Here is a 22,313-nt window from a genome sequence, read left to right as displayed (position 1 = left end):
GGATATGGCTATCATGGTTTTGAAGAATCCAGCCAATGTTATTGCATCTAACTCTTGAACATAAATTGGGCGGCATGGTGGCTCAGTGGCTAGTGCTGCGGCCTCACAGTGCCAGAGACCTGGTGGTTTATATAAGCACCACACAGGCATTCTCCGTTTTTCCTCAGGGTAGTCCAGATTCCTCCAGTAGTCCAAAAATGTAAATGTTAAGTGAGTAGGCCATGCTAAACAGTCCATAATGTCCAGGGATATGCAAGCTCAGTGGACTATCATAGGAGGGTGTGTCTGGGTGGGATGCTGTTTGGAGGGTTGCTGTGGGCTCAATGGGCTGAATAGCCTGCTTCCACACTAGAGATTCTATGACAAACATTCAATTAGAATTGGGCAGCACGATTCCAGGAGCATGTCATGCTTCAGGTGATTACCCAGTGAGTAGGGAGTATGAAACCCTGAAGGACTCTGGTTAAATGCAGTGATATGATGAGCATATCACTTAAAAGTAAAATGACTGAGGCAATGCAGTACAAACTAAGACATTGCCGCAAGCAGTTTCCACATGACCTGCAGGGTTTCTTGATGCCAAAAGAAAAGCCTTGCATTCTCCAAGGTGTAAGTGATTCTCTTTTTTGCAGTGGAATAACTCCTGTGTCCTTACTGATACCGTCTGTTTCAGTAAGGACAAATTCTAGTGACTTGGATTTCCTCCAATCATCATGTGCCAGGATGAGCATTGCTGTCTGCTGGAACTGGTGGCAAAGTTCACAATTAGAATTAACTTGCAATGCCTACAAGAATTTGAGTTCAGAATTTTTATTTTTGTTTTGCAATGTGAAACATTTGTGGCAAATGCCACTGTCTAGAGTTGTAGCCTATGTTCAACTAGATGTTGTAGTTGTCATGCTGCAGTTTGCATGTACTGAAAAATGATCAGTTCTACTGTCAGAATTAGCAGGAACTAATTGCTGAGGTTGGTTCCTGATGACTGTGTTTTTCAGGATGTGAAATCGGAGGAGCTTGTACAAAGCTGACTATAGCCTTTGTATCTGTGCTGCAACTAATACTTCCTGTTTGCATTTTTCAGTTAATGGCCTTGGTTGCTAATAGTCTGTTTGATCTGATCAAGAATTTACGAGCTTTTGCTGGAATTCTTGTAGTAAGTAGAACAATTCTCTATTTGTGGGGGGGGGGAGAGAAACATTGAAAGTTGCCATTAATTGTTGAGCCTAATGTCTGAGAAAATCCAATGTGAACAAGTAATCCGATTGAGGAACATTATTTCAACCTGTGCCTCTTTTGCTTGAGCTCTATTTGTGGCATAAATTAAGTTTGCTGTCAAGATACAGGACAACTTCTGGCACCAGAAAGGAGTTAGTCCTTACGGGTTCAAAATAAAGGAGTTTTCCTTGAATATCTTCCCAGGTATTTAAAGTCCCCTTTCCTTCCCTTACTTTAAAAAAACATGGTTCATTCATAATGTCTTGACTTGTTTTTAATTTAAGTAACTCTGGGCCCGTCTTTGACCTCTTTACTCCTGATTAGTCTCTGAGTTGGTCATTATTCCAACACCTCGAATTGACTGATGCACTTTTCCCCAAACCCTAGAGTTTAAATGATGTTGTTCTGTTATTTGACCTGATGTAGAGGTAAAGATGTCGCAACAGGAGTCTGCTATTTTGAGTCTGCTCTGCAATTCAGTGATAAAGATAATGGCTGACTCTTTGATTCCACTTTCCTGACTGTCCCCATAAGTACTGATTTTTTTTTTTTTTCCCAGCTTTAAAAACTTGTCTATCTTCTTGAATGTACTCACTCGTCCTCATCAGTGAAGAATTCCACTGATTCATGATCGTCCCAGATGAAATTCCTCCTCTGCCTTAAATATTTGCCCCTTACTTTAAGATTACGCTCTTAGAGTCTGCCACAAGGGAAGATAACTTTCCCTACATCTATCCTGTCATGTTTCCTAAGAATCTTTGTTACAATAAAATCGCCTTTTATTTTTCTGAATTCCCATGAGCTCAGGCCCAACTAACTATATTTGGGATCAACCTAGTGAATCATCTCTGGACTGACTGCAATGCCAGTAAGCCTTTCCCTAGATAAGAGACTGAAAACTGTTCAGTATTCCAGGTGTGGCCTAACTGGTACTTGGTATAATTTTCACCAGGCCCCCATGTTTTTACTTTTCCCTTCTTAAGGGTTAGCATGCCATTTACCTTCCCTATTGCCTACTAAATTTAGGTGCTCACCTCTTTAGTTCCTACATGAGGAATTCAAATCTTCCTCTGTCGGAAGATTTCTGCAGTCATTTTCTACTTAAGTAATATTCAGCTCCAATGTTCTTCCTGCCAAAGTACGTAACCCCACGTTTTTCCCTTTAGCGTCCATCTGCCAAATGTTTGACCATTTGACATGTTTACATCCCTCAGACTGTCATCTTTGCGATTTGCCTTCTCATCTGTTTGTCATCCATAGACTTGGTGGTTTTAATGAATTTCCTTATCCAGTGTATTTTGTAAAGAAGTGTGGTGCTAGCAGAGATCCCTGTTACAGGTTGACATCTTGAAAATGTCCCGCTTATCACAACTCTTGTCCAATTCTCTATTCTTGCGAGTGTACTACTTCCAAAGGCATGGACTCTTAGCTTTAGGAGCTTTACCTTTCACTTGCAGTGCCTTTTTTATTATTGCATGCCCTTTGTAAATCCAGACTATATCCACAGGTTCATCTTTATTCTATTGTTATTCCTGCAATGAATTAGTATTGCCATTGCACTTGATTTTAAAGGTTATGTCATATTTTCAGACTCTAAAGAAAATTCTGAAATTCTCCTATCTTACATTTTGGAGTATGTCATGTCTTGGACAGGAATGGACTTTTATACAGATTGACGACAAATGCCTTGTATAACTCATTGTCACAAGTTGTGCTGTCTTAACAAAACACCCGTAATAATAAATATTTGATAATGGAAAATCATTTAGCAAAATGACTGACTAGTTGAATGCTAACTTTATTGTTTTGTCTTCTGTTCCAGGTGGCATATTATATTTTTGCAATTGCTGGTGTTGCATTTTTTAAAGACAAAATCCCAGCTCCCCAGAATTCAACAAATGCAAGGCAAGTTGCAATCTGGATGTTGTCATCTCTTCTGTGGGAAGAGAGCATTGGCAATCATGCTTCACTTGCCACAAGGCATCAGAAAGTTTATGAAATCTCCAATAAACCCAGCGAGGTGACCCACTTGTCTGCTCACTATTCAAAATGAATGGTGTGGTGGCTCAGTGGTTAGCACCGCTGCCTCAGTGCCAGGGACCTGTATTCGATTCCAGCCTCTGGCGATTGTGTGGAGTTTGGATGATCTGTGTCTGCATGGGTATCTTCCCACAGTCCAAAGATGTGCAAGTTAGGTGAATTGGCCATGCTAAATTTGCCCACAAGCTCTGGGATGTGTAGTTTAGGCACATTAGTCAAGGGAATGTAGAGTAATTGGGTTGTAGAATGAGATTGGATGGGTTACTCTTCAGAAGATCGGTGTAGACTTGCTGGGAAAAATGGCCTGTTTCCACACTAGGAATTCTGAGAACAAAGCAATTTACACTGTTATGTCACTAACAGAAAATTACCTTTACTATAACCTGCTTAAATTTTCTGCAAAAACCAGAAAAGGTTTCTAATCAACTGTCCAACTTAAACTAAATTTCTTAAAGTCTGTCTTCTGACTTGTGGTGAAAATGCCTAATTGATAGGGTAGACAAAATTCTGAAGATGGAGTCCATATTTCAAGCATGATTTGAATTGACATCTCTAATTTTAACACTGACCCACTGTTGTCAGTCAAGTGGCTTTTCTTCAATTCAGTAGTTCAAGTGGATCTGGATTTTGTTTAATTTCTTTTTTAAGCTGTCTCTGTTTCTGTGCCCTTGAGCCCCTTAGAGGGGGAAAAAGACATGTTCCACATGTAGGCTCTGGAAGTCTCTGGCTGACCTTATACTTGCAGTTCTGGTTAAACTGCCATTAATTATTGTCAGCGGGCTATGATCAGGCAGACTTGTCTTAACTCAAAGACACTCCATCTCAAAGCAAAATTGTTTTGCACAGCTACAAATGTGGAGCACTTTGTCACCTGCTACCTCCTCCACCCCTGACCCCCCTCTCCCCCCCCCCCCCCCAAACTGAATAACAAAACTCTTAGAATTTAACAAGATTGAAGATTAGCTTCCATTTGTTTATTTTCTCAAAGCATATGGTTTCTTACCATGCCAATGTGACAATGCTGGAGAAATTGGTCTCGCAACTTTTTTGGAGAGAGTTTTGAGACCAATTGGTCTAACCTTTTTTTAATTTGTTAGTTTAAATTACTGGGGTGGATGGAGTTTACTGCTTGAAAAATGGGCTAAGCTTCATATTTTGTTTCAAATGAAAATGTTTAGCTTTGACACTGAATGCAGCCTGATCTTTGTGTGGCCATTTGTTGCCTATGTGCAGTGACCATTTAGGTGGCAGTTTGATCACTGGGTACTTCACTGCTGAACTTCGACCCTGGTTTTGTTGACTGACTGGTTGTCCACACATGCTTACACCTGACATTAGTGAGCAGGAGTGGAGACCCTCTTTAATTATTGCACAGTTCTGCAGAATTCAGAGGCTTATTGTCATGTCCTTGCTGTTGCAGGCAGTTTAACATGGACCAAGAAAACCCTCATCTGAGTTATCCCTGGTTTATTGGCTGTACTACTATGGGTATAGTTAAGCTTTGGAGCCCTCAGCTAACTTTTTTTTTGTTTTGTGGTTTTTTTCTTTGTAGATATCATCTTCTCCTGCGTTGAGGGAAAAACAATTCAGGATACACTTAGCTTTTTAAACTTTGATTTCTGAAATATCAGACAGTGGAGAAATTGAGTAGAATCTGATAACACAAGTTTAACTTGTGAAGATGTGCACCTCCTTTATGATTTTTTTTTTGAAAAAATAAAATTGTAAAATACTGTGGACCCTGGATATCTGAAACAAATGGTAAGGAGGTGTGGCAGCATCTTTGGAGAAAACCAGTCAACATTTTGAGTACAGTATGACTCCCTTTTGGCACTCAGTTGTACAGTTGGAACACTTTTTTGTACATGGCACAAAATTTCCCAGGATGTTGCCGGGAATGGAAGGGGTGTTATAAAAATGGGCTGGGACTCTTTTTTTTTTTCCACGGGTGACCATGTGGAGGTTTATAAAATCACGAGGTGCATAGATAAGCTAAATAGAAAAGCTTTAGAGGGAAATGGACCAAGTGCAGGCAAGTGGGACAAGTTTAATTTGGGAACATGGTCAGTTTGAACTGATTGGACCAAAGGGTCAGTTTTCATGCTGAGTAACAGCTATCCAGTACAGTTTCTGGTTATCCTGGATTTAGACATTGCTGAAAAGGAACACTGAGTCAACTTTTTGCCCTGCATTCATCAGGACTGAACACAAGTCACTCTTTAAATACAATATTCAAGGGTACAGATTGCTTGGAGTTTGACATGCACTAGCAGGAACTGTTGACTATCTTGGTGTGCTGGTTAAATTCCAACCAGGTAAATTGGACAGCATCTTAGCAAGAGATTTTAAAGAATGTAAAAGCTGCAAGGACAATCAATGAGGAAAGTGTGCAATTCCTAGACCATTTGTTTTGCCTGCACACAACAGGGGACTATGTAAGAATAAATGAATCTCTCTCTGTGAGCTCAACTGAGTCCATAAATTGGTTTTACAGAATTGTTATTCTTAGAAAATTAGATCAGGTGTTGGCCATTATTTCTAACTCTGCTCTGCCTTTCAGTAGGGTGATAGATGATCATTTAACTCAGTCTTTTGTTCCTGCTTTCTCTCCATACTTATTGACTTCTTTAGCCCTAGAACTAGATCAGTCTAAACCGTGAAAACATACAGTGCACAGTCGGGGTTATTGAGTAAATGCTGGGCAATAGCAGCATCACGTTCAAGGTTAGACACTGCATTGAATTTTGCATGCATGGTTGGCCACTGGACAGTCGAGCAGACAAGTACAGTAGTTTGATACAGTCTCAGTTTCTTATGGTATGCAGCCTATATATCCGTCATTGAACCGGCACCAAAGCCCATACTTTGTACAGAAATTGAAGCTGTTGGTATCTGTGCTTTTTGCTTTTACAGTCTGAATGCAAGCATTTCACCTGAGAATATGACCCAACAGTGTGGTACCTATGAACAGCTGGGTTATTGGCCCAACAACTTTAATGACTTTGCTGTAAGTTGCTGAATTCTATACTAGAAATTGATCCAGAAATAACTACAGCATGCTTGCAGCGTATAATTTGCATGGCAGCCTCGAGGCTGAGTGAAAAGAATAAAGTCCAGCCAAAGTGATTTTAATTTTCCTCTTTTGATACATGCAAATCTCCTCCTTCTCATAACATGTGAATACTTGGAGATTTAACAACTGTATTTCTTTATGGTAGGCTGCTTTGGTCACTCTGTGGGATCTAATGGTGGTGAACAACTGGCAGGTTTTTCTGGATGTTTTCTCAAGATATGCAAGTCCGTGAGTAAACCTTAATTGATTTGGGATGGAAAATAGTTTTTATCAAAAATAGTGTTACACATTGCATTTTTTCCTTTGCTGAGCCACAGTTGGAACTGAAGAAATGGAAAACTCGTTAGCCCTATTAACTTCTGCCTTTACAGAAAAGCAGTAAGACATGGGAGCAAGAGAAGGCTATTCATCCCCTCAACCTGCCCCACCACTCAATAGAGTTGTGGCTGATCTGACATTCCTCTCATCCATTTTCCTGCCCTTTACCCATAACCCTCTATTTCCCCAACAGAACTTCTTGATCAATAATTGCCTTAAGTGTACTCAAGGACACTGCCCCTACATGGCGTTCCAAAGACCTCCACTCTGAAAAGGAATACCTTGTCATTTTAGTGTTTAAATTGGTGCTCCTTAATTCTTAGACTATATCGTCTTTTCCGAGACTCTCCCATGAGGGGGGAATCATCCCCTCAGCATTTACCCTATCAAACCTCTTAAGAATTTCATATTTTTCAATGAGTTTGCACCTCATTCTTGTAAACTCCAATGGATAGAGTCCAAACCTGCTTGTCTTTGTCCTGAAGAAGGGCTAATGCCCGAAACGTCGATTCTCCTGTTCCCTGGATGCTGCCTGACCTGCTGTGCTTTTCCAGCAACACATTTTCAGCTCAATCCCTCCATACCAATAAATCTTCTCTGAACTGTCTCCAATGAAATGATTTATTTCCTTAAAGCGACCGAAGCTCTTCACAGCACACCAAATGACTTCCCTGCTCTCATACTCCAACCTCCTTGAAATAAAAGCCAACATTTCATTCGCCTTCCTGATTACCTGCTTGCACCCATGCTAGCTTTCTGTTTTATGCACAAGTTCCCCAAGTCTCTTATTTTGTGTTGTAGCTTTTTGCAGCTTCTGGCCTTTTTTAAATGTTCTGTTCTTTTTGCTCTCCTTTCCAAATGAGCAACTTCACATTGCCCCTCATTATGCCCCATTTGCTGGTGTGCTCTATGCAGGTACTCATGTTATTATATATCTCCACGCTCGCTTTACCCATTTTGCACCATGCACCTTATTGTTGCCAACAAAGCTAACAGTTTTGGTCTTTGATTTACATATCTCCTGTTCAGAAGGAAACCTTCTCAATTTTTGACTTTTTGGAGCGTGTTTTCATTTGCTGCCCCCTACTGAACATTTATATAAAAGTCCCTTTTTTATTCTAGATTTCCCCATGAGAAGAAATAGTCTCGAGTGACGTGTTGTTTTTTTATGGTTGATGAAAAACACCATTTTGTTGGAGACTTTTACCTTGGACTCTTTCATACTAATTCACAAGAACACCACAAACATGAAAGGGAGCACCACTTTATACTGAAGGACATGCTGATTCATGTTTAAATTTAAATGAAGGAGTTAACTCTTGTCAGTTAATTTTCAGTCATCACCTAACTGCCTTTTCCATGGCAATTTCTCTACACCTGCCAAATGTTGTTCTGCCTTGCGTCTTGCACATGTGTTGGGTGATGGTAATATTGAGCAAGTCAGATCCAAGAAAGAATTCTGGCTTGATAGATTACTTTGACTTTTTAACTATTAGTCAGACACTATATGTTCATGAGGCTTCACCAATATTGTGGTTTTGTGTTCAATTTAGTGATAACGACATCAACCAGAGTTTACCTGGAAATTGAGTTTAGAATCTTGGCATTTGAAACAAAGGGAAATGGTGCAAAGGGACAGCACCAACATGGAGTTGGTATGTTTCTTTCCACCATTTGTCATTAGTGAACCAATAAGTATAGCTTAACAAATCTTTGCTTTTAGTGTATTGTTATTGCAACTTTTCTGATTATCTGCACTGCTTATGTTTTCTCCTGAGGGGCTATTAAGGAATTAGAGTAATTAGAAATGTACAGCATGGAAACAGACCCTTCGGTCCAACCCGTCCATACCAACCAGATATCCCAACCCAATCTAGTCCCACCTGCCAACACCCAGCCCATATCCCTCCAAACCCTTCCTATTCATTATACCTGTCCAAATGCATCTTAAATGTTGCAATTGTACCAGCTTCCACCACTTCCTCTGGCACCTCATTCCATACACTTAAGTCTCTTAAGTCTCTTTTATAGCTTTCCCCTCTCACCCTAAACCTATGCCCTCTAGTTCTGGACTTCCCCAACCCCATGGAAAGGACTTTGCCTATTTACCCTATCCACACCCCTCTACACGGTCACCCCTCAGCCTCCGACGCTCCAGGGAAAACAGCCCCAGCCTGTTCAGCCTCTCCCTGTAGCTCAGATCCTCCAACCCTGGCAACATCCTTGTAAATCTTTTCTGAACCCTATCAAGTTTCACAACGTCTTTCCAATAGGAAGAAGACCAGAATTGCACGCAATATTCCAACAGTGGCCTAACCAATGTCCTGTACAGCCGCAACATGACCTCCAAACTCCTGTACTCCATACTCTGACCAATAAAGGAAAGCATATCAAACACCACCTTCACTATCCTAACTACCTGCAACTCCACTTTCTATTGGTCTTGTTTCTCTTTTTTTTCCCCTCTTGTCTTCCCCCTCTGGGCCATCTAGAATTTACTTAATCAAGAAACACCATCTAGTGTACAATCTAAGCATTAGCAAACATCCATGACTAATTTTTGCAAGGAAACTGAACTTCACTGTAGATTGAGATTACTCAATGTGGCAGTTGACTAATTCCACCAAGTTTATTTGGAATCACACTGACATCCTGTAAGATGCATACATCTTTTTTTTTTTCCACAGGCAGTGGGCCAGACCAGTAATTATTGGCCACCCATGATTTTTCCCTGAGCTAAGTGGTTTACTTGTGGATATTAGATTACATTACAGTGTGGAAACAGGCCCTTCGGCCCAACAAGTCCACACCGACCCGCCGAAGCGAAACCCACCCATACCCCTACATTTACCCGTACATTTACCCCTTACCTAACACTACGGGCAATTTAGCATGGCAATTTCACCTGACCCTGCACATCTTTGGACTGTGGGAGGAAACCGGAGCACCTGGAGGCAACCCACGCTCGGGGGTAAATTGCTGAGAGTCTGGAGTTGCATTTAAGCAGGACCAGATATGGGCATGAATGAACAAAACGTGTTCTTAACGCAATTGACCAGTGGTTTTGTTGTCACCATTACTGAGGCTAGTTCTGTTTTGAGATTTAGAAACCTAAAAGTTAGGAGCAGACCTAGCACCTTTTGAAATTGTTTTGCAATTTAATCTGATAAATGATCCTTTTGTCATTTTCCATATGTTCACTTTGTCACGACACTCCTTGATGCCTTTAATATACGGTTCTTGAATATACTCTGACCTAGCCGATTCAACTTTTTTGGTAGTGAGTTCAAGAGGTAGACCACACTGAGTGAAGAAATGTTTCCTCACCTTGGTCTAAATGGTATACTCCATATCCTGAGACCATGACCCCTGATGTGAGACTCTCCAGTCAGTGGAAATGTGTTCCCAATATCTCATCTTTAGGGTGCTTAGAATTTTATGCATTTCAAACTGATCATCTTTTGTTTTTCTGAACTCTGGTGACTATGGGTCCAGTTAAAGCAGACTCTGCTCCAGACAGTCATGCCATTTTCGTTATCAATCTAATGAACCTCTGCTGCACTCCCTCTACAGCAAATACATCCTTTCTTAGGCTGGGAGACCAAATTGCATGTAGTACTCCTAGGTGTGGTCTCACTAAGGCCCTGTATAATTGCAATAAAACATCCCTACTTCTGAGCTCAAATCTTGCAATGAAGGCCAGTGTGCATTTTACCTCCCTAGTTGCTTGCAACATCTGCCTGTTTATTTTTCATTGGCTAGAGTACGTGAGTACATCACGTTTCCTAACATATTGCCATTTTATGTAATGTCTTTCTGAAATTCACGTATGATTTTGCATTTTATCCATGTACAACATCTGCCATTATTTATTCAGGCTCCCAACTCCTTGCATCCTCCTCTCAATCTTGCCCAGTTTTGTGGTCACAAAACTTGTATATTTGCCATCTATCAACCAATTTTCCTTTCATGCTAGAATGTTATCTCCAATCCTGTTTGCTTTAATTTTGTCGAGTAGCCTCATTTTTTTAAAAATGTGAGGCCTTCTCAATCCAAATACACCATATCTACTAGTTGTCTTATTTGCTGTACTAGTTAAACCCTTCCTATTCCTATACCCATTCAGATGCCTTTTAAATGTTGTATAGAACCAACCCCTCCTTCCTCTGACAGATCACTCCATACATGCCCCACCCTCTGCATGAAAAAAGTAGCCCCTTGGGTCCCTTTTTTTTTTTAAATCTTCCCTCTCCTCACCTTTTAAACCTATGCCCTCTAGTTTTGAGATCTCTTATTCTGAGAGAAAGACCTTGGCTATTCATCCATCAGTGCCTGTCGTGATTTTATAAATCTCTATAATGTCACCCCTCAGCCTCTGACATTCCTGGGAAAATATTCCCACCCAATTCAGCCTCTCCTTATAGCTCAAACCCTCCAATCCTGGCAATGTCCTTTTTATAAATCTTTTTTGTCTCCTTAATTGTTTCAAAGCAAGGACACCAGAATGGAGCACAGTATTCCCAAAGTGGTCTAACCAATTTTCTGTACAGCTGCTGTATGATCTCCAACTCTATACTCCATGTACTGACCAATAAAGGCAAGCGTGCTAAATGCCACCTTCACTAGCTCTGTCTACCTACGCTTCAACCAGTTAGGCTATAACTGGCTTGTAATTCTGGGAAAAGCTGAGCAGGTCTGGCAGCATCTGAAGAGAAATCAGTTCAAGTTTTGGAACCAGTGACTTTTTTTGTCAGAACTAGACACCAACCAGTCACTGGTCCTGAAACATTAACTCTGATTTCTCTTCACAGATGTTGCCAGATCTGAGCTTTTCCAGCAATTTGTTTGATTTACAGTATCCAGTCAGTTTTTTTATTTGGTCTGTAAGTCTTTGTTTTCTCTTGTTAAATAATGGGATCATGTTTGTCACCCCCCAATTTGTGAACTTGTCCGAAGTCCTTGGAAATTTGGAAGGTGATTGGCGGTATATCGACTATTTCCAGATTTAGAAATGCCGGTGTTGGACTAGGGTGTACAAAGTTAAAAATCACACCAACAGGTTAAAGTCCAACAGGTTTAATTAGAAGAACACTAGCTTTCGGACCGACGCTCCTTCATCCACAACCACCTGAAGAAGGAGCAGTGCTCTGAAAGCTAGTGCTTCTAATTAAACCTGTTGGACTTTAATCTGGTGTTGATTTTTTAACTTTTCTACTATTTCCAGGGCTATTTTCTTAGTACTTTGGGTTTTAGACTATCCGACTGTCAGCCTTAACTTTTTTCTAGTTTATTTTTAACTCCTACTAATTTTATTCAATTCCTCACACTCCCTAGAGCTTTGGTTTCCTTAAGTTGAGGAAATGATTTGTCGTCTTTTTTGTGAAGACAATGTGTTCAATTCTTCTGCCATTTTTTCCCCTCACTATTGCCTCCATTTATGACTAACAACCTATTTGTATTTGCTTATCTTTCTCTCTCCTATTTACAGAAGCTTTTAGTGAGTTTGTTCCTTGTATGTTTACACTCTGTGAACAATTAATTGAATGCCGAATGGAGTTTAAATTCTGCCAGTTGCCCTGGTGAGATTTAAATCGGTGTCCCAAGAGCATAACTACTGAAGTACTAGCCCAGTGACCTTACCACAATCTACCTGAACATGGTTCTGCTTTCTGTCTTGGTGCACAATTTAACTTTAGATTTTTACTCTCATTAATTCTGTAACAGTAGTCTGTGTATTTTGCCATGATTTAGTGAACCACAACTGGGAGGGTGGGAATTTATATTGAAATAGTAGGGCAAGGGGCCACATTTGGGAAAGATGCAGTAAATCATGCACGGTGGCTCAGTGGTTAGCACTGCTGCCTCACAGCACCAGGGTCCCAGGTTTGATTCCAGCCTCTTGAGTTTGCACTTTCTCCCTGTGTCTGTGTGGGTTTCCTCTGGGTGCTGCAGCTTCCTCCCACAGTCCAAAGTTGTATTGGTCAGATGAATTGGCCATGCTAAATTGCCCATAGTATTAGGTGCATTAGTCAGAGGGAAATGGTTCTGGGTGGGCTGCTCTTCGGAGGATTGGTGTGGACTTGTTTGGCCAAAGAGCCTGTTTCCACACTTGAATCTAATCTAAAATCAGTACAGATGAGGCGGGAAATGATAAACAGACCATGACAAATCTAAGTAGAAGTGAATGAGTATCACTCTCTTTGCTTGTTTTGCAGATCACTTTCAATCTGTGCCCTCTCTCCCTGCTCCTTTTTCAGAAGGATTTTGGAAACCTCTATCCGATCTGTCTTAGCTGCCTTGTCTCCAAGGAGAACGGTCCCAACTTCTGTCAGTCCTTATAACTGAGTTCCCCATCTCATCTATGTTCTTGTAAAACCCTTTCCATGCTTTGAATTTGTGGTATATTGAACTAATTTTTGCATTAAATATGATGATTCTTCAGAATTGCTTTGCTGTACCTCCTGTACAAATTATTGCCAGTGGTTTTCTTGCAAATTATTGTAATTTTTACTTTTGGAGGTTCAATAGCAATGTCCTGCGTAAATTTAATCAGTTGAACTTCAGGTTTGTCCAACAGAAGTAGATGTGATCTAGAAGTATTTCTATTCATGAGCTGGATGATGTTACACTTTCAACAAGTGACTATTACCAAGTTGATAGTGATGTTTTAACAGGATTTGTATTTAAAAGCTTTATGGAGATGCATAACGTTTAAAAGGTCTGTGGAGAGGGGGGGAAGAATGTAGAGAAATTGGAATCTTAAGTGGGAAGCCAGCATGAAGATGAGTCACATGGCCTTGGCCAGTAACTTGTGGAATTGCACATAGCTCCTTTTGTCTCCAGTCAGCACCAAGAGCCAATTGCTGTGAAGCAATCTAATTTACCAATTAGTCTGTCTCAATTTTTTAATATGAATATTTTCTTTATGTACAAATTGCTGTCTTTAAGAACTTTTTTTTGTAAGCCATGTTTAATTATAGTTGGCGTCGTGTTTAATTTCTAAAACAAGTCTTTTGATCTTGCAGGTGGTCCAAACTTTATTTTGTAGCTTGGTGGCTGGTGTCTTCTGTCATTTGGGTTAACCTCTTTGTGGCTCTGATTCTTGAGGTAAGTCTTGAGGAGAGGCTTTAGCAATTCCCACGTAAATACAAAAAAGCTGGTGACTGCACAAACTCTTGTTCACCAAGTGCTTGTTGTAGCAGTTTGGTTTTTTATATTTTTGAGTTTTCAATTAAAAAGGAATGCACTCCTTGAGTGGAAATGAATACCTGTTTTGGAATAAAAAACTTTTCAATTGTTATTGTAGCCCAGGATGTTTAATGGCACATGTTTGCCGCTGTTACTCTTCAGCCTTTTAAGTATGTATTATCATTGACATTTTTGCATTTGTTTTCTTGTCCTTTTTCTCACTCTCCCCTCGGAGTTCCATGAATACCGGAAAGGAGTTCCAGGCATTTGGTTGTTTTAAGTCTTTTTGCCACTTCTGCAGTGACCTGAAGGAAGAGATATGGAATTATCCCAATGTGGGCCTCATTGTTCCCATGTAATACTAAATGTGGTGTGAGACCTGGAAATTGATGCAGGGTTTTGATTTGTTTTTGCTTCAAATAATTGCAGAACTTTATCCATAAATGGGATCGGACTTATCACCCATCCTTCTCTGATCAGGAGTCAGAATATCAGATGAGTGTGCAGGATATGTTCAGGTAAGTTTCCCTACTGACTTGTATGGATGGTTATTGTCACTGCAGTGCATTATTCAAAACTCAAGATATCACTTGCTCTTTCATTTTGTTTTTTAAAAAGGCCCAATTCTTTGATTTAGTCCCAAGTTAGAAGACACATGACACCAGGTTATAATCCAACAGGTTTATTTAAAATCACAAGCTTTCAGAGCGCTGCTGCTTCAGGTGAAGTCACTTACTGGACTGTAACCTGCTGTTGTGACTTCTGACTTTGTCCACCTCACTCCAACCAGCATCTGCACATCTTAATCCACTATGGATTAATGAATGATTAATTAAAACTGTCACCATACCCATGTATGTTTAACCTGGTTACTTTGCTTGTTTTGCTAATTGCAGGGAACAACTGACCTTGATACACTTTCAACTGAAAGACACTTTGGGTTTCTTGACCTATTGACAATGACATTGGCCTATATACAGGTCCAATGATTAGCAACATTGGCCATTTGTATCTGATTGGCCATGTCTTTGCAGTATTAATGACAATTGTTGCTGAGATGACTTTAAGGCTGGGACTGTGGAGAAGGATGGAGAGTCCTATCCAGTTGTGATAGCGCATTTCTAATCTTGACCAATCCATCTAAGGATCCCTATGGCAAGATTTTGTCTCAGACCAATAATACTTTTGATTAAAACTAAAGCAAAGTGCTTAATTACTGATTTTAGCTTCACCTGTCAAAAGCTAAATGCTTTAAATAGGTAGTGTGCTTGAGGATAGATTTTGAGGGGTGGAGGGGGTGTGTGTTTGAATCCTCTTCATACAACATTATCCTGATTAAAAGGACACTGAGGGAAGATAGGTCTGGCAGTGAGCTAGACTAACTGTCGACGTCATTTTAAGGAATGCATTAAGAAAGAAAAAAAAGATAGGAAATCTAATGTAGAATCCCCAATGTATGCACTGATGTCCTTATTTGGCTAAATTGTCAACAATCCTGTAGACTTTACAAATGTTGATCCTTTATGAACTGGAACTCTGTGTTGAAGCTGTTATATTGCTCATAAATGCCAGCAAATTTCAAAGAAATTTGTACACCTATTGTTTGAATTAATGAGCTGCGCAAGGTTCATGTGTTAAACATCTTGCTGTAACAAAGTTAAAGCATTAAATATTAAGGCAATTTAACAAAAATACCATCCTATAAACATTTTGAAGCAACTGCAAATCTCCTCTGAATAAAACAAAGGACTGTCTATGTTGGAGATCTGAAACAAACCAAAACATGTCAGAGAAACTCTACATCTGGCAGGCTTTCTGTCCACAGATTCTGCCAGATCTGCTGAGTTTTCTTAAGCAATTTAATTATTTTGGTTTTGCAAATCTCCCATGGTTCTACCATCCCTTTTAAGTGGACATTGTTCTCTTGGAACCTGTCCAAAGTGACTCTTGCCAAAGAATTTGTCTTTCCCCCTCAACCATGTAACTCCCCACTTCAGTATTGTTTAAATCTGAACCTGAGCTCCCTCTGCTGTTCTTGCACAGAAAATCTGAGTTCTTTGCTCGTCAATCAGCTTGAGAGCTCATCAACCTGGGTGGGCAGAAACTGCTGACCAATCGGAGGTGAGCAGCCCCTGGGTCCTAAAGTCCAGGAATATATCTTTTGGGATTAGTGGCAAGGCTGGTGATTGTTGATACCCCTGCTCCCACCCCAAAAATAAACAAGTCTGTTCCCAGATTGACCCAAGCACCATGATATTCTCATCCGGAAACTACGCACTTTTCTCATGCATATTAGGTGGTGAGCTGAGGCTGTTGCATGGCTATTAATGAACGTTTTAAGGACTTTAATTGGGGGGGTGATCACAGAAGTTACCCATGGATCTTCTCACCCGTAAGGCTAGTGTAGCCAATTATTTCCCCATCCCACCTCCAAGGAGGAGAAAATGGTACCTTTTTGTCTTTAGCTCCGTGGTTCTGTCTGCATGGAGTTTCTGCACACAAGCTTTGCATCCTTGGCATTAATTATCCTTGAAGCTCCTCATCTCATTCTGTTCTGAAACTAAATCAGTTTAAAATAGCACTGTTTTTAATGAAATGTGGCATTCCCAGCACCACCATCCTCTGATTTTTGGGAGAAGAGCAGTTTACTCTGGTGAACAAAGATGCTTTGGTTGTTTACCAATGCAGTTACCAGGATGCATTTCTACCGGTTGACATCTTAAAGGTTTTCAAAATAGGTTTATGGCTCAATTAGTAGAATCTCTGCTGTCTCAGATTGTTCTGGATTCAAAGTCTGTGCTGGGACTTGTGCACAAAAATTGAAGGTTAATGCTCCAGTGTAGTACTGAAGGAGTGTTGGACTGTCAGAGGTGTTGACGTTTGAAAGATGTTCAACTGCCCTCAATGGGATAGATCCCACGGCACTATTTCAAAGAAAACCAACAGGACAATGTATCACTAGTTTGTGGTCAATATTTATGCCTTTTTATACACGTCTCGCTGGCTATTCATCACACTGTCAGTTGGAGCATGCTGCATCCACTAGTTGGGTTTCCTGCATTACAGCAGTGACTTGGCTTAAATAGTACATCATTGGTATTATAGCATATTGAACAGCCTGTGATCATGAAAATAGCAATATAGGTTAGTGTTTTTCTTTAAAAAGCATTCTGGTAGGTTACCAAGACATGCAATTCCAATGTCAGACCACTGGAACATTATTACCTAACCTGGGTCAGGGTTAAGTGTTTTTTCCCAAAATTCTGAATTTTTAGTGGAGGTTTTCACTTTGATGACATCACAACTCTACAACCACGATGGAATTTTGAATGAATTAGTTTTTCATGAACAGATGTAGCTGAGTTGGTCAACCAGGGGTCATTTTCTTGGGGTTGTTGGATCCTTTTCTTGGGTTTACATTTTTGGTGTTTAAGCTAAATTATTTGTTTCATGTGTATCCTTCAAAATTAGAGGGCAGGGAAATGAGCTTACTTTCTTTACCAGACTTTGCAATTTTGTTTATTTTAGTGGAAGCTCCCATACGTGCACATGCAGTTGTTAATGGGTTTGAAAGGGTTAATACTGAGTGCTATAAGCACGACTACTAAAATCATGAAAATGGGAGGATTCACGCTGCAGACCTAGTCCTCCTGACACCATTTGATACAATGTGGTTTACGTTGTATATACTTGTACAAATAGAATAAACTATATACTTTCTTTACCACAAGTGACCCTTTCAGTTAAACCAGACGATGGCTATCCTCATCGTCACTAGACCAGATGGGTCCTGGAAACCTATACCTGGAAAGTTCTGGTATTCAGCTTCATAACTCAGCACTATCAATTTATATTAAAATTTGCTGGGTATTATGTGTAAAATAAATGTACTCTGAATTTGTGTAATTAAAAAGATACAGATTAATTTTGCTTTGTCACCCTGATTCTTCAACTTTGTGTGTCTTTTCCTAACTACCCTTTTTCTTTTGCACAGAAGAGATCCATTCGCATCCATTGAGAATTTCTACCTTCTGAGATGCTTGTGTTCTTTAGCCATAATTAATATCTTCAGACTATCTCTGTTCTTTTTGAATTTTAGAGATGATCTTGAGGAACCAACTGAAGAAGATTTGTTGGAGAGACTGCGACAACATCCACATCTTCATCTACCAAGAGGGCCCATTTAGTCATGTCAGGATTGTATCCAAATGCTTGACAGACAAGGTGACTGCTCATCCAGGTTTTGCTGTAAAGGAGCCTAAAAATGGACTTAACCATTCCCCTCAAATGGACCAATTCTGACTCTGCAATTTTCCTCAGTGCACAAAAACAGGAAATAACTCTGAAGATGTCAGTAGCACTTAATGGACCAGAAGTGTCTTCGTAAAATACCACATGCTTTCTATATAAACACTATATATGTAACTGGGATTTCATTTTAAAATTTAATTCTTCACCTTGATTTTTAATACTGACTTCCTTTTCCAGATGTTTACTGCAAGATTGGTGAAAATTGTGGTACAGTAAATATTTATAAACCTGTATATTCACCTAGAAAATTGAATTAAAACTGTCCACATTTTTATTGTGTAATTCACTTTTTTACAGATTTTCTGGTGCTCACTTTTTTTAAAAAAAAAACTTGCATCTTAAACACTGAAACTGGTTTGTTACTCGCAAATGGTCAATCAATATATTCTGCACTATCCCAGAACCTGTTTGTTAGCTTCTACCTGAAAGATACTTTATTAAACTTTTGTCAGTCAATTGTTTATGAAGCTTGGCCTGTGGCAGAATGAGTTTTTTTAATGTAAAATAAAGAGCTATTTTGTCTAAATGTGACTGTAAAGTGTTTGATTATCAAATGGCTTTGGTGCAGTGACTCTGGATTACCAGGAAAGGTATTTGTACCACCCTTCCACTAGTAGGCCAGAGTAATGGTATCTGCTTAGATTGCTGCACAAATGGGTGTGAAATGAAACAGGTAAGTATTTTTAGATGAGACTAAATTCCTTCACAGGCCAGCTCTGGCTTCATGGAAGCTCCAGTGGATGCAAACCCATTTAACATGGTCAAGGACTGATACAGAATTGGGGGGGGGTAGAACTGGTGGCAAATGGAGTTACCTTTACCATGTTGTAATTTAGTGGGACATAATGCTGTCGTGGTAATATCACAGAACTCCTAGCCAGTACTCTGACTTGGGTTTCAATACCAATGCTGCAGATGGCTACATTTGCATTGGGTAGATATATAGACAGGAGAGTTGGCCTAATGATAGGTGTTCCCTGGTTACTGCCATCAACAGCAGTTAGCTTGGCATAAGAAAAGTCAAATCTAGATAAATTAACCCACTCCCTTTAGGTTCAGGTAAAACAGACATAGACTTTTCACTAGGCGAAAGTGAGGACTGCAGATGCTAGAGTACCAGAGTTGAAAAATGTGGTGCTGGAAAAACACAGCAGGCCAGGCAGCATCCGAGGAGCAGGAGAATCGACATTTCAGGCATAAGCCCTTCAGGAATTCCTGAAGAAGGTTGGTATCTGGAGTTGTTGCTGATGGCATACTGAAATTCTTTAATTTTTATCTGCCTCTTCCCAAACTGTAGTGTTCTGTTCCTGTTGGTTCTCAGCTCTTCTGAGCACTGGTATCTACCCACTATGTCCTAACTCCAATGGCACCTTTTGGGCTTACCTCCTTATTCTTCCTCTACCCTGTCATCTCAACTGATCTGGTTCAAGCCACGGGCTGGGCCTTGGCTGATTTTGGTTCACAAGTTTGCTGTTTTAACACGTGAACAGTCCCAAGCCAATATGGTGTAACCACTGATAAGTGTCACAAAATCCATCTGGTTCACTAATGTTCTTTTCTAGGGGAGGAAACCTCTTATCTACTCTGGCCACCTAGTGCGTCCATATCCAAGGTTATGTGGTTAACTCTTTATTGCCCATCGCTTAATTGCCTAGCTATAGCAGTTTAGTGCTGGCCTAATCAATGATGCCCACATTCTCCAAACAAACTTCAAAGAAAAAGACGGCGGCAGCAGCAATTTGGGGTCGGATGTTAGGTCTTGACTGATCCTGTCCCTTAAGCTTAAGGAGTTCCTATCCTTTTTATGGGTGGTCAGGTAATGAATGAAGAACTTAATATTAAAATTACATAGATTCTAAAATTGCAAAAAGTTGCAGAATGGATTTTGGGGGTCCTTTTGTATAAACCACAAAAAACTATCCTATGCCTTCTCTTACTTGCTAAAAAATGCAATTTGCCTCTGTTTAAAGCCAATGGACAATGAAGGTAGGAAGGTTTTGCTAAAACTAGATCTGATGTGAGAGAAAGTGAGGGCTGCAGATGCTGGAGATCCAGAGCTGAAAATGTGTTGCTGGAAAAGCGCAGCAGGTCAGGCAGCATCCAGGGAACAGGAGAATCGACATTTCGGTTATACCCGAAACGTCGATTGTCCTGTTCCTTGGATGCTACCTGACCTGCTGCGCTAGATCTGATGCGAATCAGACAACAGCTAGAATACTGTGAATAGTTCTGGGTTCCCTATACAGATGAGTCTCTATTTTCCAGCATTTGATTAATGGTAGTAGATTTGCCAACTTTAAATACATTTTAAGTCGTCATTGGGCGTACGTGGACTAGTGTAGGTTAGATGGGCTTCAGATTGGTATGACGGTCGGTGCAACATTAAGGGCCGAAGGTCCTGTACGGCACTGTAATGTTCTATGATTATCTGAAAATCAGATTATCCAGCAAGGTCCCAATCTTGGCTAAACTGTTATCTGGCCTTCGATTAACTGAACAAAATACCCCCCCCCCCCCCTCCCCCACTGTGTCCCTCAGATAATTGAGGTTCCTCCTGTATAAGGGAAGGTTTACTGCCATTGGAGGCACTCCAGATCATTTGGCTGATCTCAGGACTCTTATGAGTAAAGGTGGAGTAGATTGGGCTTTTACTTAAGAGGTTAGAATGAGTGACCTTATTGAAACGTAGATAATTCATGAGGGCTGAGGAGAAGGAAAGGGAGGGGGTGTTTGTCAGGATAAAAGGAGAAAATGTTTCAGTATTTATGGGGGTGTCTAAGGCCAGAAGATCTAATCAGAGTAAGGAGTCATCCAATTTAAGACAGATGAATTTCTTCAGAGGAGTAAATCTGAAATTCTTTACCAGTGTGTGCTTATCAAGGCTCGGCCATTAAAAATCAGTCTTGGCCTTGAGCATGCCTAATTAGTAATAGAATCAAAGGTTATAGGGGGAAAGACACAAAGTGGAGTTGAGGATGATCAGATCTGCCATGATCCCACTGAATGGCAGAGCAGACTAGATGGGCCCAATGGAATGCTTCTGCTAACACCTTTTTAGTCACACTTTTAAATGAGTATTGGCCATATTTGGTTATTGTTTGGAATGTAGAATTCTGTGACGATTTCCCAAAAGTGAGGCACACCAAGTGGAGAAGGTTGTCTCTGCTTTCCTTGGATTGGCGAAGGTTTAAGGAAGATTTGGCACAGACACCTTCAAAATGGAGAAGGTATAGAGTAGACGAGGAATAGCTTCCTATGGTAGAAAGCCCCATAACTGGAAAGCACAGATTAAAGATGAAAGACCAATACAGGTTGTGGGTTTATAAAACTGATGGGAAAGGTAGGTATATATTTAAATGCTTTGTATTTCAAGACCTGTTGCAAGTTGGTCAAATGGCCAATCTCCACTAATCTTTCTTCTGTTTAAATAGCTTTCAAATACTTTCCCTAATCTGAATTGTGAAGTATGCTATGTGATAGGGTAATAAATTGATTTGATAGTAACATTCAAAAGGGCAGGATAAATACTTGACATATAATCTATTCAAGTAAAAACAATGACTGCAGATGCTGGAAACCGCATTCTGGGTTAGAGTGGTGCTGGAAAAGCACAGCCGGTCAGGCAGCATCCGAGGAGCAGGAAAATCGACGTTTTGGGCAAAAGCCCTTCATCAGGAATAGAGGCAGAGAGCCTGCAGGGTGGAGAGATTATACAGCCTATGCAGACAGACCAACAGATCCAAAAATCCAAGTTCAAATCTCACTCTCGCTGCTCTGTAATTTAAACTCAATTGAATTTTAAATATGATGTTAATGGTCATCATGAAACCATCGTGGGTTCCTTTTTCTTAAAAGGAGGTAGCAGGTCCCGAGAGGAGAAAATCTGTTGTCCTTGATCTCCAGAGTCAGGTTTCTCTGACGCTAAGATCCACAGAAATGCAATTTGCTTCTGCACTGCCCTTTGTAATGATTTGGTAAGTGTACTAAGCTGTTACTCCATTGAAGAGGAAAGCATTTGTTGGGGTGGCATTGGGATGATGTACAGGGTGGGTCTGGGGTTAGGTTATTTGGCAAGCTCGACCAAAAGGCTACCAAATGAAGGTCAGACTGAATTGACTCACTTCCTTTTTTTGTGATGCATCATTTTGCGATGTTAATGTCTGAACTT

The 22,313-nt window shown here is 40.3% G+C and overlaps 1 protein-coding gene across 5 annotated transcripts in view; it reads left to right on the top strand.

The window, feature by feature from the left end:
• Positions 1 to 18,671, top strand: part of tpcn2 (two pore segment channel 2) — a 55,380-nt gene extending 36,709 nt beyond the window's left edge. For 2 of the 5 annotated variants that reach the window (XM_043705353.1, XM_043705352.1), the window contains exons 19-25: positions 1,082 to 1,153; positions 3,038 to 3,120; positions 6,169 to 6,262; positions 6,474 to 6,556; positions 13,672 to 13,753; positions 14,264 to 14,352; positions 17,934 to 18,671. In XM_043705353.1, the coding sequence (XP_043561288.1) occupies positions 1,082 to 1,153; positions 3,038 to 3,120; positions 6,169 to 6,262; positions 6,474 to 6,556; positions 13,672 to 13,753; positions 14,264 to 14,352; positions 17,934 to 18,021 (591 nt within the window). In that variant the 3' untranslated portion in view covers positions 18,022 to 18,671. Of the gene's footprint in view, positions 1 to 1,081; positions 1,154 to 3,037; positions 3,121 to 6,168; positions 6,263 to 6,473; positions 6,557 to 7,768; positions 8,483 to 13,671; positions 13,754 to 14,263; positions 14,353 to 17,933 lie in introns of those variants that run through there. The other 3 variants (XM_043705354.1, XR_006313881.1, XR_006313882.1) reach the window with 3 other exon arrangements.
• Positions 18,672 to 22,313: the final 3,642 nt, after the last annotated feature.

The sequence above is a fragment of the Chiloscyllium plagiosum genome, chromosome 16 (assembly GCF_004010195.1).
Source record: "Chiloscyllium plagiosum isolate BGI_BamShark_2017 chromosome 16, ASM401019v2, whole genome shotgun sequence".
Lineage (NCBI taxonomy): Eukaryota > Metazoa > Chordata > Chondrichthyes > Orectolobiformes > Hemiscylliidae > Chiloscyllium > Chiloscyllium plagiosum.
The sequence above is the reverse complement of the archived record's forward strand: the minus strand, read 5'-3'. Positions and strand labels throughout refer to the sequence as shown.